The 16,991-nt window shown below is 42.4% G+C and overlaps 1 protein-coding gene across 4 annotated transcripts in view; it reads right to left on the reverse strand.

Annotated features, from left to right (window-relative positions):
* Positions 1-750: 750 nt before the first annotated feature.
* The window catches only part of stard13a (StAR related lipid transfer domain containing 13a), a 51,336-nt gene continuing 35,095 nt past the window's right edge, over positions 751-16,991 (reverse strand). For 3 of the 4 annotated variants that reach the window (XM_026181698.1, XM_026181700.1, XM_026181699.1), the window contains 13 exons: positions 12,990-13,061; positions 11,864-11,945; positions 10,525-10,588; positions 8,928-10,243; positions 7,786-7,956; positions 7,041-7,200; positions 6,715-6,913; positions 6,150-6,363; positions 5,139-5,253; positions 4,361-4,612; positions 3,373-3,590; positions 2,741-2,917; positions 751-2,658 (listed from right to left, as the gene is read on the reverse strand). In XM_026181698.1, coding sequence (XP_026037483.1) covers positions 2,541-2,658; positions 2,741-2,917; positions 3,373-3,590; positions 4,361-4,612; positions 5,139-5,253; positions 6,150-6,363; positions 6,715-6,913; positions 7,041-7,200; positions 7,786-7,956; positions 8,928-10,243; positions 10,525-10,588; positions 11,864-11,945; positions 12,990-13,061 — 3,158 coding nt within the window. In that variant the 3' untranslated portion in view covers positions 751-2,540. Of the gene's footprint in view, positions 2,659-2,740; positions 2,918-3,372; positions 3,591-4,360; positions 4,613-5,138; positions 5,254-6,149; positions 6,364-6,714; positions 6,914-7,040; positions 7,201-7,785; positions 7,957-8,927; positions 10,244-10,524; positions 10,589-11,863; positions 11,946-12,989; positions 13,062-14,398; positions 15,765-16,991 lie in introns of those variants that run through there. The other variant, XM_026181701.1, reaches the window with a different exon arrangement.

A 16,991-nucleotide genomic window follows, 5' to 3' on the forward strand; every position in this document is an offset into this window, starting at 1 on the left:
ATGCTGTTTTAAATCCCTCTGTATTTTTCTGCACATATTGAAGGCCATCATGTCACATCAGTTTTCTGTTACACAGACCATGGCTTCATTTATTGCTTAGACCTCTGCGGCTCCAAGAAAAAAACAAAAGAAAAAGGATTCATGGGAAAACTATTGATTCAGTAACATTTTTTTTTTCATAGTGTAATTTGCAACATGGTGTTTCTCATTTGTCAGCGCCCATGGAGTAGTGTAGCTGAAGCACACCCACAGCGCAGAGGATCATTGACATGCAGGGGATGTTACTGCATGCCCTACTTTCCTGATAAAACCACTGACATGTTAAATGAGGTAGAAGTTAAAGTAGTGTTTCTGTGTTGTCACAAGAATAACAGACAGGGGAGCTGAGAGGAGCAGCAGTCTGTGTTCAAACACCTTTGCTGCCCTCTGCGAGAGTCCCCATCTAACATGGCTAAGTAGGTAAATGTGATGGAGTATTGATCTGAGCATCGGAGTTTTAGTTCCCATCCATTAGTTGAAAGGACTCAAGGAGAGAAGAGTGAAAAAGTCCTCAGGGATGCCCCCCCTGATGCTGTGATGACTCTTCATTAACTCAGTTATCTAAAAATACTTTCCATGGCATACTTTCCAGATTCATTCAGACTCCTCAGGGGCAACAGCACCCCTCAGTGGACATGAGGATATATAACACCTGATATTCTTGAATTTACTGAATAATTTACACAAATCAGAGACAGAAAAACTGAAGACGACATTTCATTTTTGTTGACATTTGATATTTTTATTCTCATGTTCAGTAACCACGGTTCTGTTTTCTGTCACTTTATCAGAAATAGTCAAGCATAAATCAACCAGGCCTACCCAGCTAGGTTTGAAGCCTCATCACACACGGCTGAGGGTTCACGTCAAAGACTCTCACTCATTGTCTGTCTTATTATCGCTCACATACACACATCTAGACACACACGCGTCACACTGTTCCCCAGCGAAAGGCATCCGCGCGGGATTATGCCAGCACTGTAAAAATATTATAGCCTATCATAGTAACACCGTAGCAGCGCCGCCTACAGCTGAAACAATAAGAGCCACAAAGCTTTAGTCTGCTATTGCTTTAGTAGGATAATATATGGAAGGTTCACATTTCAGCATATATCAATATGATAGGAAGACCCTGAAAAACTATGGTGTTTGATCTGCTGGCACAGAAAGCATTGCAGATATTTACAGTACAGCCTGTACATATATTCAGAATGCAGATACACAGGCATCACCGTGCACACTCGCAAACATTTCAAACATGCTTCCCAGAAGCAGAGCAATGGTCACATGTCTTAGACATTGTATAATATGAGAGCAAAAAAAACAAACAAAACAAGCAACAGTGACACAATATACAGAAAGGTAATGACAACAATAACTTTAAAATGGCATTTCATTTAGATAACACTGTAAATAGTGACAATAGAGAACAAAATAAACAGTAATCTCCACAAAATGTATGCTGAGCACGTTCACGGACCCGATGAGTGTTTTCCCTTTATGTGATTCAGATCCTTGTGAAAGTCATTTCACCTGAAACTAGTGCAGCTTTCACAACACAGTGCTGACACGTAACTATGTGCTGGTCTTGGTATTTTTAGAGCACAGATGTTTTCTTTGCATTTTTACAGTATGTGTAGTTTTTCATTTAATAACTACATGTGTATTAATTAATAAAGGAGCAAACCTGCATGTCATGGAGGTTTGCACGAGTGTATTATTAGTTTAGATTTGAAGATCATCACATACTATCAATGCTGTGTGATTGTTTTTTTTATATAAATACTCTACAATGGAATCAGAATAGAAGTAACATTATCTATTTTCTATTAATAGAAAACATTGTGAAATGCTTTGATCAAATTTGTCATGTATATTTGTCAGGCAGGTCATGTAAAATTAGTTAAGATAATTAATATCTGTTGTATTTATATTCATATAATTTATATTATATGTTCTAATATAACTTATATTTAACTTCGGTGTACATTTCTGTTAGGTACTCTGTTACAGTAACCATGAAAGTGATCAGGTGAAGGTTAAACACTAACCCAACCACTGCAGCAGCATCGTCATGATCATACCTGCTGGTGCTGGCTTCCTTACCTCGTCACTGGAAGATTTGGAAGATTAAATCAGAGAAATATAATAATATAATAATGTAGTTCCAATAATCTACATGGATACATGAGACCTGGTGTCAAATCACTAAATTACTTTACTGGAAACAAACACTGAATCTGTGTTTTTTAAAGGCTTGGAAAATAATGATTTATGATCAAAATAAGTAGTGATATGTTGTTTAAAGACACCTGATAAAATGACACAAATACTCTTTCCTTCAGTGTGTGTGTCTGTGTGTGGTACAGTAAAGCTTCCTATGCCTCAGCACCGTGAAAAGGCTGAAGTCCACTGCCTGGGTGATTATCCTCCTGGGTCACTGGTTCTCAGGCTCAGCTGCTTTGGCAGTGTGACCCAAGACAAAGCTTAATTTCTGGGGTTCAGAGCTTGGCCTCGGGGCTTGTCTGGTCAACGGGGAGAAAAGAAGAGCGGATCCTCTGGGCTTCGTTAACACATAGGTGACCAAATGCCTTGTTGTACCATTCTGGAGATCTTCCCCTGTAACAAGAAACACACTCATTAGCGACTGCAGACGAGGTTGAAACATAAGACTTTAAAAACCCTGGAGGTGCATCCACACCTGAGGTCCACTCTGCAGATATGGGTGAGTCTGGTCCTCCCCGTCCCACAGGGCTCTAAGAGGTACTGTGACTCCAGCACAACCCCCCTCACTGATCCTATCGGTGGGCTGTCTTCATGATCGACAGACACACTAACAAGCGCAGAGGAGCCTTTACAGAGGTCTGTACGCCATGATCTAAAGGACACAAGCAAGGAGTCAATTTGAGGTATTCTTTCTTATTAGGGCTTCAACTATCAATGGTTTATTTTCAGGAACAATTTCATGTAAATTCTCGGGCGATTACATTTTTGAAACAGGCAATCAAAATGTTCATATTATTAAATAATAAATGTCTCGTCTTGCCAAGAATAAAAGCTGCAAACTGTCACATATGAAGAACCTGCCCCCATTACATTTGTAGGAGTTGGAGAACATATCAATTTTCTTTCCAACAACTAATCAGCCGCTTGTCACAGCTCTTCTTTTTACCCAGTGTGGTATTTTAAAAATTCTCCTGTATGTAAAGCCCTGTTTAAACAGACATACTGTTGCTCTTTCTGCTTAATCTTTTCATTCAACACGTCAGTCTTTATGTGAGGGAGAACACCGATTGCAAAAAGAAAATGCAAACGAAATTTAGTTTCCCTGACCTTAGTACCACATATTCACAGGTGGGTTGAGGTGGCATGTTGCAGCAGGAGTACAGGTACACATCCGTCTGTTTGTCCAGCGTCTCCAGAATCTTCTCCTGCTGTAATTCAGTCTCCCACAGCGGGCGTTCTCTCAGCAGCCGATGCAGCACCTCAGCGGGAGCTGCCGACACCTCGACACACACTCTCCACCTCCTCAGAGGGTTACCGTCTCCTACCTTAGAGAGAAACACATTGGAAGAGCGAAATATTATGTAAAGGTGTATCTCAAGGGCAATACTAGAAACTTTATAGATTTGATTTTCCTAGACCAGACTAAGTGGTTAGATGTAGATGTAATCAGTATATGTTTCTGATAATCTGCTTGCACAGACATGAATAAGAACAATATTTTTCTGATTTCCACTTCAAGCCCAAGTCACAGAGGTCAAGAGACTAGTCAGAAAAAACCTGAGCAACGTTCTGTTGCTAAAGAAAAATATGCATTTTCTAATTAGTTGGCAAGTGGCTGCTGGCTGTAGCTAGGTTTAAATCACATGCAAATATAGAGATGGTCAAACCCCCCCCCCAAAAAAACTTTTGTTACTAGCAAACTACAGTGATCAGTATTTGTATGGAAGATGCTGACTCTGCAAACAGTTTACCATCTCTTCACGTTGTAGTAAAACTTGAAAAAGTGCATCTTAAACTGGAAATGGCCTCATTCCAAAAGATTCAGCTTTCCAACATTTGTAGTTTGCATCATCATCGAGCAAGTAGTTTGCAAGTGTTTGCAGAAATTTCACTGCTGCAATTGCCAGGATCCTCTCAGTCACAACCACTAGCCAACTGGTTGTGCAACATACACTTTTCCCCAGCAATTGAGTGTTAATGGGCGTTACTGACAGCTTCTATGCCTGTATGACTGTGGTCCTTGCTCTGCATCCAGTTTCTTCCAAACCCTCCCAATATCCATCCATTATTCTAGAGATTCAGTAGCCACACATACCTTTTTAAATGACAGTTCTGTATGGTCAGTAGTTGAGCGAGACACCCAGCCTTTGCTCTTATCTTTGGCCTCTTTCAGCAGGTTCTGGATCAGCCTTTCTAGGTGTGCATGATAGGATCCTTCCTCATCTTCTTCTTCCTCGTCCACATCCACTTCCTCCTCGTGAGCTTTGCAAAGCTCGTCCAGCGGGGGCACCATCAGCTCAGCTTCCATGTAGGAGTTGTGGGACTGGGTCACCATTTCCTCTGGGATCTGTGGAACAGCCAGAGAAAGTGAATCAGATCACACAGCACCACTTCAGCTAAATACAAAAACTTTTACAGAGGAAAATGAACTGTAGTTATAAGTTTAATAGTGTATTACAGCAGCTCCTGTCAGTTTGGTAAAACGTTTTAATATCCATTATCTTCTAAACATAACCTCACTGGTCATTTCCCTGTGTTGGAGGAATTCTGCAGTCCTCTGTGGGTTAAGAAGAGCTAATCATTCAGTCCTGTATGAAAACCCTTCAAACCGCATGCATAGTAATCAAATCTGTTTGTCTTTCTCCCTGAAAGCAGCAGCATACTGTACACGCTGACAGCCTCAAAGTAATGATGAGCTACAGTTTTAGAAATGAGCTCATTAAATGCAATTATAACGTGGCCTTGGCTACTAACCACGCAGCAGGGCAAACATCAGTCAGCTTCATGTTTGTTTGTCAGTGTCTTACATAAAGATAGAGTCATGTATTATTTCTTTGTGAACAGAAATAAATAGTGGCGTATTTGATCCTGACCTGAAACAGACGTTGGCACTCGGTGATCATGTGTGCCAGGCCCTGAGTGGCAGCCAGGTTCTCGCTGAGGTCTTTCTGATCGGGTTGGCCTGTAGTGTACTTCCTCTGAATTGACCTTGAGGAACACAAATTATTATTGAATATACAGAACTGTACAACAGGTGATATATACGGAGTCATTAATGGACAGAATTAAGTCCAGATCCCTAACATACAAATGATCTTCATGCAAATAATAGCAAACATTACAACAAGGAAGGAGAATCAGAGTGGTAGCACGACAAACAATCTTTATAAGGGTGGTTACACCGTTTGATTAGCAGAACCTTGCTGCTACTTACCCCATTATTTTCTATGGAGGAAGAAATAAATGTGTACTTCTCTTTTCACAGTGTGTCTGCACTTTTTCTTCAATTTTAATAAATAAATAATGACACACCTGAGGTTTTAAACATCTAATTTTAACACCTGGTAAGGACCAAGTACTACTGAATTTTATCCTCAAACATGAAACCTTATAACTGAAATGGGACGTATCTTCTTTTTTACCATGATTGTTGATTTTCTAAATGTACTGACACATAATTACAATCTTCGTTTACACTGACATTTTTACACTGCTCAGAATAATCCATAACTGTGAACAAAACTGAGAACCAACTGAATCCTTCTTTTGTTAACTGATGACTGTAATAGTCAAATGTTTAGTAGTATTTAGATTTGCTCAATTAACAAAGCATAAAATCAGTTACCAATATCCAAAAGTTAAAAAGAGAAATTTGAGAGATATTTTTATATGCAAGGAAATATTTGTAAAGACTAGTGTTGTGTGGCATCAGATTTTAGCAAAAGGAGTAAATTTGTGGAATTTATGGAGAACTAAAAACAATTAAAACAGTGTAATTAAATGTAATCAAATGTTTAAGGCAAATACGAGTTATTAATTTCACTTTCATCAGCTTCTATGTTTTTTATGCAAGAATCAGCGTGTTCATCATCCCATATGCGCACCTTGGTGATAAGGCTTCGCTCTTCAGTATGCTGAGGTGGAAGAGCGACGGCCCCAGACAAACAGCCAGGTTCATGGGTGTCATCTGGTTCTCCTCCACCATTGATGTAACGTCACGCAGGAAGTAGAGCAGCGTCTGCAGAACCTCCCTGTTTTCGTCTGGCATCAACAAGATGGCCGCTCGGACGGCCTGCAGTCTCTGCTCCTTTGGGACATCTGAAGAAAAATATGGACGTGAGGAGGAGTGATGGGTCAAATAAACAATGTGGTTAAGGTTTTAAACAATAGAAATTCTTCATTATATAGCAAATACTGTTTTCAATATTTGACTGAATATGATTTATGATTTTGGATACAATTAACAACGTTGTTTTATAGCATATCGTTGATTAAAGATTGAAGCAGTTTTTTACTGGTTCAGAAATTAAAATGTGATTTTAATTTTTAATTAGAAGAACAAACAGATCACATATACTGTGTTTGCCTGTTTACTAAGGCCAACTAAACCATTAAAGCTATTTACAGTCACATGCAAATGACTGCAGGTGTGCCTCTGAGGTGGCTTACACTGATAAATATGCAGGAAGGTTTCTCCTAGCTTGCTTGTGAGGAGAGGTTCAGGCAGGTCTCTGAAGAACTGTTTGACCATGTCGGCAACATCGTAAGCTGATTGGTCTTCATAGTTCACACAGTCAGGAGACAACTCGCACTGCTGCCTCAACGCCTGAATACGAGACTTCACGCCGGACTTCCTGAACAATCCAACCTAAGAGAAGAAGACCAGAAGGGAAGGGACAGTCACGGGAAAGAGACAGGCAGGGCATTAACTGTTTATCAGCTTATTCACGCCTTCAGTAGCGCTTTAAGAAGGACAAAGTTTTATTGATTCTAACCTGGTCCAGACAATGTGTTCTGAGGTGGCTGAGGGCTTGCTGTAAACACAAGGGGAGTGGAAAACCACAGCGCTGGACATGGACAATGAGGGGAACCCCGAACACACTCTTCTCTTTGTAGTCTGGCACCTTCATGCGCTTCATAAACTTTGGCACAGACCTGAAAGCAATAGAGAGAATTAAGTGTGTGGCAGAAAAAGTGGCACATACTTTGATTATCTTCTCTTTATTTAAATGCCGGTTGACAGGAGTAAACAAAGGTCACCGTAAACAAGTCAAAGCTTGCGTTTGGAGAGCATAATCAACTGATGAAAGTGTGTGGGGGTGACAACCTAAAGCCAGTTTGTTCAAACACTGCGGCATGCACGAGCCCAACTGCATGCATGTTTTGAAACCAAATGAAGCTGATGGTTGGCCATATGGTCCTGCTGTTTCAGCTCTTCTGCAGAGTTAATGGAAGCAGTAAAAATAACCACTGCAAAAAGTGTCACGCGTATAGAACATACTGTACCTTGCTAACCTGGACCACATAAGGAAAAACCAAAAAGATGGTTTATATTTTTTATATTTGAGGAAAAAAAGACGGGGAGATGAAGAAAGAGGTTTGATAAAGAAATGTATAAAACAGTTTGAGATACTTTGCGTGTATGTTTGACAGGTTGTGAATGTCTAGTTTTATAATAAATGAATGACTGAAAGACAAACGTAGACTTGAAATTGTGCAGTGATTGTAATGCACGCCCACCACGTCCAGCCGTGTTTGTTGGACATCGAGTATTTCTCCATGATGGCGGTGAGGCGGAGCAGGGAAAACTTTTGCAGCAGGCTGAGCTGGCCCGCTGATTGGCTGCTGATCTGCAGAGAAGATGCCGGCTGGTTGAGATGATCTGAAGTTCTGAAACTGGGCCATCGTAGACTGGGATGGGAAGAAAATACCAGCAAACAATCAGACACTGTGATTCAGTCACTGTAAATATGAGTCTAGTTTACTTTGAGTCTTGTTATTATAGTTTTGTGGAACTAGCGTTTAGGGAAGAATATAATTGTACTGGTTTAAAACAAAACTTCAGGTTAGACAGATTTGATTTGCTGAAGGCAGCCAGTAGAAACATTACCCAACCTGTTCAATGTTAAAGAGGAGGTCCTTGATTAAAAATCAACCATTCAACCATCAGGGGCTCTTATGATTCTCCAGCAGAGAGTAGGAGAAGCATATATTACTTTTCTTAATGAACTTAGTAAGAACTGTTCAAAGGTGGAGGACAAAGTGCTGATGTGGAGTGAGAAGACTTCAGCTTTGAAAGGCACCCACTTGATTCATCAAGCACAGGCTGCTGGAGCCGATTTTAACTTCAGAGGAACCATGCAATATTATTTGGACTCCCAACATTTATAGTACATGTCCAGAGAGGCATATATGGACAACAAAGGGCATCGCACCAATTTTCCAGTACTGGATACTTGACAGAGGTGTTGCTAGGCAGCAGTTAAGCCTGATGTCTATCTATTAGCTATTTACTCTTACGCAGGCAAGAGAAAATGAAACATACAAGCAGTAACTGACCCTTTTTTTATGGTTTATCATCTATACCACCAATGAAAGTGAACAACGAGCTGTAAATATAAACACAATTTAACCCAGGATCACCACCCTTTTTACTGTGCACTGCTTCATTAACACTTTGGTTGTGCTCTTTTGTTTTTTCCCCAAATAAACTGTTGCTTATATACATCATGAGTACTTTGGTGTGCTTCAAGATCTCAGCCATGATTGTAGTGATTACACTGTTAATATAATCAATACAATTTAGGGCCAAAACTATAAAAACACAACTCAAGTAGTAATAAAACCATAATTATCCTTTAAAAAGCTGAAGGGCTGCTCACCGTGGTCTTGTGAGGGAGGCCCCAACTCCAGAGTCTCTCCTCTCCCGGCTGGTCCCCGTTGAATCTGTGTCATTTAAGGAGACCCCGTCTCTCTCACCTTCGCTGGGAGTGGTCCGGCCCTCCCCTTCCTCCTCCCCCTCCCCCGTCTCCCCTTCGGGCAGCACGCTACGGCTCCAGTGGTTCACAATTTGCTGCAGACCACTGACATGCTGGATAATGTCATCCAGGTGAGGGAACAGATTGTCCTCTTTCTCCAAGTCCAGCAGGTCTCCTGTGCTGGCATACAAATGGGAGCCTGGCACGTTGTCATAAACACTCACTCTGCTGCCCCGTGGAGCTCCAGGACAGGGTTTAGACAAAGGTTTACCAGACCAGGGTTCACCCAGGCCATTGTCACGGGGAGAAGTTCGGGCATGCACGTGAGAGTCGTTGTTTCTGTCACCAGGGGAAGGCGCCAGGCTTTCTATGGAGAGGGCTTTTGGAAAGGTGCCTGGTTTATGGTCTTTGGGGATGTGAATGAGGAGGTTTTCATATGAGTGAAACTGGTGTCTGCCAAACTGGCTCTGACCTTCGGTCCTTTTACCCTGAGAAGGCAACACCATATCCTCCAGATACATGCTGCTTCTCTTGCTGGCAGTGCGGGGCTTTATGCACACAGGCTCCTTCACAGGGAGCTCCACAGTCTCATTGCTGGGGCTCACACTCACTGTGACCTGGTCTTTACAATCCTTGCTAAGAGAGTCAGGGGAAATGTCACCATCAGTTTGGTGGTTGTGTTTAGGGCTCTGCTCTAATTGGCTGATAGGCGTACACTGGAGCATCTGCAGCGCCTGAGGTTCCTCCCCCTGTAACACCGGCCCGCTGATGACCAGCGGTGGCCTGCGGTTTGAGCCCTTGCGCCTCGTCGATGGCCCCCAAGTACGCATTATTTCCATTCGCCGCAAAAACTCTTTGGCTTTATTCCGCCTCCCTTGCCCGTGGCGGCTGCTTTTGATCGGCAGGGAGTTATAGTGTGGGAGCTCCCGTGGCGGTTGATAGGAAGCAGAGAGGGAGGCCATCGATATGGAGTCGGGCATGGCAGAGGCAGAGTCCTCACTGTGTAGCGAGGAGATTTCCGTGATCTCCTGCTCACTCAGGTCTGTCAGCACGCTCTCACTGCTCACTGTGCTGTGCAGACCCTCCCCCTGACCTGTCGGGCTGCTTTCATTGGTGCTGTCAGACAGGAAGTCTTGTAGGCGAGACCAGCGTCGGCTGCTCCACTCGAACGTCCACCTTTTACTGATAGCCAATGGATCATCTTCATCGGAGTCATCACCCTGTGGAAGGAAAAAGGAAGTATGAGCTTCTACTGTCTTAAGTTTAGGATACTAGAAAATAAAAATAGCTTAAATTTATTGAAAGATTTGGGATCCATTGTTGAACAAGCTAACAATTTTACAGTATGAATCAAAATGCATTTCATCACAGTGACTGACAGTACACCACACCATAATTTTCAGGCAAGCAAGTACTGTAGCTGTGTATAGTAATTGAGGAACAACAATCAAGCTGCAAAAACCTCTGTTCTTGTAATTCATTGGCAAAATTTTTGACTTACTTTCTTCTTGGGTTGACTGACGTCCAGTTTCATGGAGGCGCACTTGTTCAGAGTATTCAGACGCCTGCAACAGACAAGCGCACAGTCAAATGCTGCATCTAAAGCTGCTCTTCTGGATGCGATTTGTCTGTTGTGTGTCTCTATCCATCTGCACTCTGACGCCGCTCCCTTTCAGTCTCTTTTCTTGCTTTTCACTACCACCTTCTCACATCCCTGCTGGGTCCACTTTCAGATATGCTTCTTCACTGCCTGCTTTAAACTTCTTCTCAGACACTATCTTCATTGTAGTCTGTCTACACACATGTTCCACGCTGATTTTCTTCTTCTCTTCTTCTACTTTTCTCTGCTGGCATCACACCCCTGAAATTGATTCTCAGTCCCGAACACGGCCAGCTCCTCCCCTTCACTTTTCTCCCTTCACCCTGAGGAAAGCTTCCACTGTCTCCACCTTCATTTAGGATGTGATGAGTGGCTCTTTAGCGGGGTGGTGTCTGTGTCCGTGCCTTTAAGACGGGATTGTTAAAAACACGTTTCAAGGCTCATGACCTCTGTCATTTGAAAGGATTTCAGCCCTCTAACAACACAGTAGGAAATCCTCCTTCGTTCACTGTAAACCTCTCTGTCCTCTCATACAAATGGCCAGACAAGAATTGCTCTGCACAACTTGTGTCATAGCGAAAATGACTATATAATTTAACATTTAAACAACACATTATGAGCATGTTTTATAGCTCTTGAGACACTTTCAGGGGATCTGATGTGTGTTCTCTCACGGTATAGCTGTCAGGAGCCACTAACGTTTTAATTACCACACCCTCCTCTGCCATAGACACTGGGGAGATGGGGGGTAAGCAGGAGAGAGAAAAGAAGCAGATAAGGAGCAGGATAAGCTGTTGCAACCATGTAAAGCTTTAATAAAATGAAAACAGGAGATCTGAAGAGGAAAAATCAAATACATGTGGAAAGAAACACCACAAAGTTGGGAAGTGTTGGGAAGTACTGGCATCCCTTCACTCCTTCCCCACTACTCTCACCCATTCCTCGCCCCCTGCTTTTCCCCCCGAGGGTCTCTCCTCTTTGAATGGGAGATCAGAGTTCGACAGAGGGGAGGGGAGGTGACCAGATCAAAGCTTCAAAGTATATGGGTGGGAGACGTGGAAGGGGAGTTCATTAGGGAGAGGGGGGTCAGACATCTAATGAGTAGCAGTTAGCATGAGGCCGCAGGACAAGCCAGAGAACTGAGCAGGAAAAGGAAGCTAGAATTTTTCTGGTCTTAAGTGTGTACGGGTGGAGGCATAAGTGTAAACACTGAAACGCGTCGACGTGCCGGCGTCCTTACCGACAAAGAGGCTCCACCAGATCCCGGTCCAAAAAGTCGTGGTCCCTTTTAACAGACGAAATGTCAAGCGGAAACTGGGAATCTGGATGAAAGAGACAGAGAAAATGAGTTTTTTAGTTAATGACTAACAGATAACATGAGTCTGCATATTCCTCTTTGAGTTAACTGTTAAAGAAGTCTGCTGCCACCACTGTTAACACTCCTCATCTGCATCTCAAGTTTTCTGAATGCACACACATACGCACACGCTTTCAAATCCCAAAATAGCTCAAATCCCACAGAGCGCCAATGCTAAAATGACTCAAGCTTTTTTTTATTTTGGTGATTCTCAGCGTGTGGTTGCAGACTGCAGGCTTCATGTTTGCCTGGGGAGCAGCCACAGAGTCCCAGAGCCCGGCATCCACAACCCAACATTACTGAAGCTCTCAAGTTTTCTCAGAGAAGCTGTGTGTGTGCATATGTGTGCATGTGTGTGTGTGTGTGTGTGTGTGTGTGTGTGTGTGTGTGTGTGTGTGTGTGTGTGTGTGTGTGCTGCTAAAGATGGACTGTTGTGCTTTAAGAGCAACTTCTTAGATTAGGCCATTTCCTGTTTATGTTTGAAACGTATAAAAAATCCAATGATCATCACATGAATAATTGCTATTGAGAAAGAAAGAAAGAAAGAAAGAAAGAAAGAAAGAAAGAAAGAAAGAAAGAAAGAAAGAAAGAAAGAAAGAAAGAAAGAAAGAAAGAAAGAAAGAAAGAAAGAAAGAAAGAAAGAAAGATGGATAGATGACTATAAGAAAAGTGGTGGGTGAGGAAGGGCACAAGGAGAAAGGTGGGAGAAAGAAGACAGAAGTAGAAGCTATGAGAGTCCCAGCAGTGATAACAAGGCCTTTCCCATGACCCCTCCCTCCAGACAGGAACTGAAGCCTGGAAATAGAACGCAGTGGCCCAGAAGACGAGGATACAAGGATGGAGAGATGGCAGAAAGAGAGAGAGAAGCACAGATGGTGGAAAAATAAAACAGAGAAAGAACACAGAACGCAGAGAATAAACAAAAGGAGAGATCTGAAAGAGGAGGTCCTTGTGTGAAACAAGTCAGCTGGGTAAAAGCTGAACTTTGGCTCCTCTGTGTGCGTGATACCTTCATACAGCTGAGCGTACTGTGGAAATCCCGCTGCTCGAAGCCAGTCGCAAGCCTCCTTAGCCTCAATCTCTGAAAAGCAAAGAAAGCAGTAGAGGCATGTTGAGAGCAAACATCAACATATGCATGTGTATTTTATCATGTAGGATCTCTACTGTTCAACTATATTTTTAGTACGATGTATTTTTTACAAATTTACAGCTTCTAGTTTGCATTATATATCACCACAACCAAATTTTATGGAGGAAAGTCCCCAAATGATTTCCTTTCTGAGAATCGCAGCCGAACAAGGTCAACATTTTGAAAGTCTTAATTAATAAATTGAAAAACATGATAAATCAAATTAAAGACAGACTCGCAGTGACTCATTTTCCATGATCCATCTCTGAGCGTGTTACGGAAACAGAGGAGGAACATCTCAGAAAACGAGACTTCCCTCTGGGAATTAAGAGGAATGATGAGACTGGAAAAGCTGGAAATTTGCCAGAGAAGGATGCCCATTATCTTGAGTGGACAAAGGAAGCAGCGTACATTGTCTAACATTACATCTGTACTACAGATATAGATACACCAGCCTTCAGAATTGAAAGTATAAATGTATAAAGAATAAAACAGGTCAGCACGGTGCCGCCAACACCTTGAGACATTTTACAGGCATTTGTTTTACTACTTTTTTCCACAAGCCTATGTACTGCACACACCTCTAAACTGGCAGCCCTGAAATGCACAAGTGTGTGGGTATGTGTGTGTACAGTACGCTCACTTTATGAGCAGACACTTATTAAACCGCTCTGCAGCGCCTCTTTGTGCTGACAAAGACATCTTAATAATCTGGTGACAGCAATCATGTGTTTTAGGTGCAATATGACTTAAAATGCGCACTGAGACATGCTAGAAAAATACAAAAATCATAAATAATAAGGAAGTGAAAAGAATGGGAAGGAATTTACATGTGAAAAAAATGAAATGTTAAATGATAAGTATTAAAGGTCAAATAAGAGCAACTGTAACTTCATCATTTTACTTTCATGGCTCTTATCTGATCTCTCTGTCAAAGCCACACTCATTCACTCTCACGTGTCTCATTCACTCTCACAGAGGTGCTGGCACTGCCTGAGAAAGTCACCGCAGAAACACAGAGGACAAAGTTCAGCAGGGAAATAAAACAAATGTCAGACTTCACCCTCAGAGATGAGAATGGCCAGAGGAAATGATCCCATTACCACAATCCAGCAATTACAACCCTCTTCCAACATTCTCAGCATAACTCCTCTCTCTAAGTCACATATGAAGCAGCGCTCGGGGTAAAAATATTTCCAGTTCTCTGAAAATAGACTGCAGAGACCGAGAGATCCCAGAGAGAAGCATTTCATGGGCGAGAGGCTTTCAGGAGAAACGTGAAAACTTACTGGGAGCTCTCATGGTGTAGGTGATGACATGCTTCTATGCCTTTGTCCTTTGCTCAGACTGACGTTTCCTCTCCATCCCGTGGCACGTCCAGTCGCTGCTATGCAGCTTTCCGTCAAGTGGCATTGATTTTGCGCTTTCTTCCCCGCTGCCTTTCCAACCCGTGTGTTTACAACTCTGCCTCCCTCTTCCAGCCTGCCCCATGCAGGTTTTCTCTTCCCTCTAATTTTCTCCTCAACCTCCTCTCTCGCACTTTCATATTAGTTAGGATCTACATACAACATCTCTCTACTTTTACAGACTTTCTGCTTTAGGCTCTTCTTGTCATGCTTTAATTTCTTACTAATTCCTCAGATTTTTATGTGCTCATTTAAACTTATTTACTTACTTTTGCCCTCACTGCGCTCTTTCTACATCCTTCTTCTTATCAACCTTTCCTACCACATCCTCCTCTGAATCCTTCTCTCAACAAAGGATGTAGCCGCCCCGTTTGCTTCTTCCATTAAATTTACTCATCCTTGTTCCTGTCAATTGCACATCTTCGCGTCACACCATGATTGTCATTACCAGAAGTGATGTTGCCCCATGAATTCCATGAAGAAATAATTTCAGTTGACGTTTGCATCAGCCAGACCCCGAGGTCGCAGCCTGACAAGTGGTGGATGCCAACTTCACATGTCAGCTGGACCTACTGGCTGGTTAGCAAGGACGCTCGAACCTTCCGTCTCTGGGTTTATAGCACAAGCCTACACATCCGAGCAACAAATGTGTACGAACACACATGCATTAGACACACTAGACATTTAGAAGAGTCCAGATGTTGCCTCCAGTGAGTCAGAGAATGCAACAAGGGTGAGACAGACAGCTGGGGTGGGGAGTGGCAGCTGAGATGGACCCTGTGGGAACACCACAAGGAGGAAGCCATACCACACCAGCTGTCTGCTTAGTGTATGTTGAGATTTTAAACACTAAAATGCGTGCATGCACAGGTTAAAAAATATGCACCACCAGGTTTTGAATGTGAGGATGGTGATCTAGCTTGACGATCTTCTTTAAGTATGGTTTCTTGACAGCCACCCTTCCACTGAGATCATTTCTGATGAGGTTTCAGTAACAGTAGATGGATCAAATGAAGGGTCAGATGCATCTCACAGGTCCTGTATCAGGTCTTTGCTTTAACTAAAGAAGTGAGAACAACTTCTGTGTTTTTCTGACAGGATGCTAGTAACAAGGTGCTTAAGCATAACATTTAAAATGGGTTCTTTGCTAAGTTTTCTGTTATGTGTAGACACAACGCTGGCTCGTTCCTTGAGTTAGGTGTCTTTTTATGCTTGAACGATTCACAAGTTAATAAAAAAAAATGTACCTCTGAAAATGGTCAAGTACAAACACTGGACTGAAAATGAGTGAAAAAGCAGCCAATGTCAAAAGAAAAAAGTTGAAAAGCCTAGAATACAAACACACACACAATGGCATACTTCATTGCTATGTTTGTGCATGTGTAATTGGCAACGGCAAAGCTGCTCTCAGCACAGGAACAAAGCACTGCCATTCATCTGTGCAGAATTTAATCAAGAGATTAATTAGTACACAAACATATTATTAGCAGGCCACAAAACACCCCAGTGCACGCAGTCAGACGGAGCTAATCCGAGCTGCCCGCCATGCTGTCTTTCAGCATATCTCACTGCACTGGTGCTGAGGAGAATATACGACAACAGGCAGAAAGCCAACAACAGCCAGACAGATGGTATGTGTACGAGTGCGCTCGACTGTGGGTTGGTCTGTGAGTTATGGTGTTCATGTGTGGGACAAAGAGGCTGTAATTTAATTTCTTACATAACAAGGGTGCCAGAAATCTGACGTAACGCATATAATTCAAACACCCGAATCTCCTCACAGCTTTTTTTAATGAAACTTTCTTTTCTCTACCTTTCATTTCCTGCTTTTCATCCCACACCAGTAACCCTGACTTTTCTGGCAGCCTTTTATCTGTGTTATGTCTGCCTCGTACTGGGTCCCAAGGACCCCAAAGTCCCCTGGATTACATCATTTCCTGTTCTAAATTTCCCATGTGTTCAAAGTGACATGTGAGCTAAGAACAGCAGCAGGAAGTTCCTGGGCTAAAGTGAAGCCCACAAGAGAGCTTTTTTTTTTTTTTTTTTTAGTTTAATTGAATAGATTTTTTTTATAAGATCTGTCCCTTTAGTCTAAATAACACTGAGCAGTCACAGACTACACACACACACACACACACACACACACACACACACACACACACACACACACAGGATGCCTGGAAAGCTGCCATATTCCTACATACGCTAAAGCACTTAGTCCTTTACTCTTAAAGGTTTTTTTTAAGGCAGTGAAGAAAATGAAGAAGGAAGCAAAGGACATTAAAGAGGAATATGCCTGTTCTATCTCATGAAGTGCATCTGTGACAAATACCGAGCTTTGGAAATATACTGTGACACAGAATCGGTGGAAGCATGCACACATGAAGGACTGCAGAGTTTACTCAGTCCTACATATATGCGACATGGCACAAATGCGAGGACTGCTGTAATTAAGCAGTTGACCATAATTAATAAA

This window comes from Astatotilapia calliptera, chromosome 10 (genome assembly GCF_900246225.1).
Source record: "Astatotilapia calliptera chromosome 10, fAstCal1.2, whole genome shotgun sequence".
Classification (NCBI taxonomy): Eukaryota; Metazoa; Chordata; class Actinopteri; order Cichliformes; family Cichlidae; genus Astatotilapia; species Astatotilapia calliptera.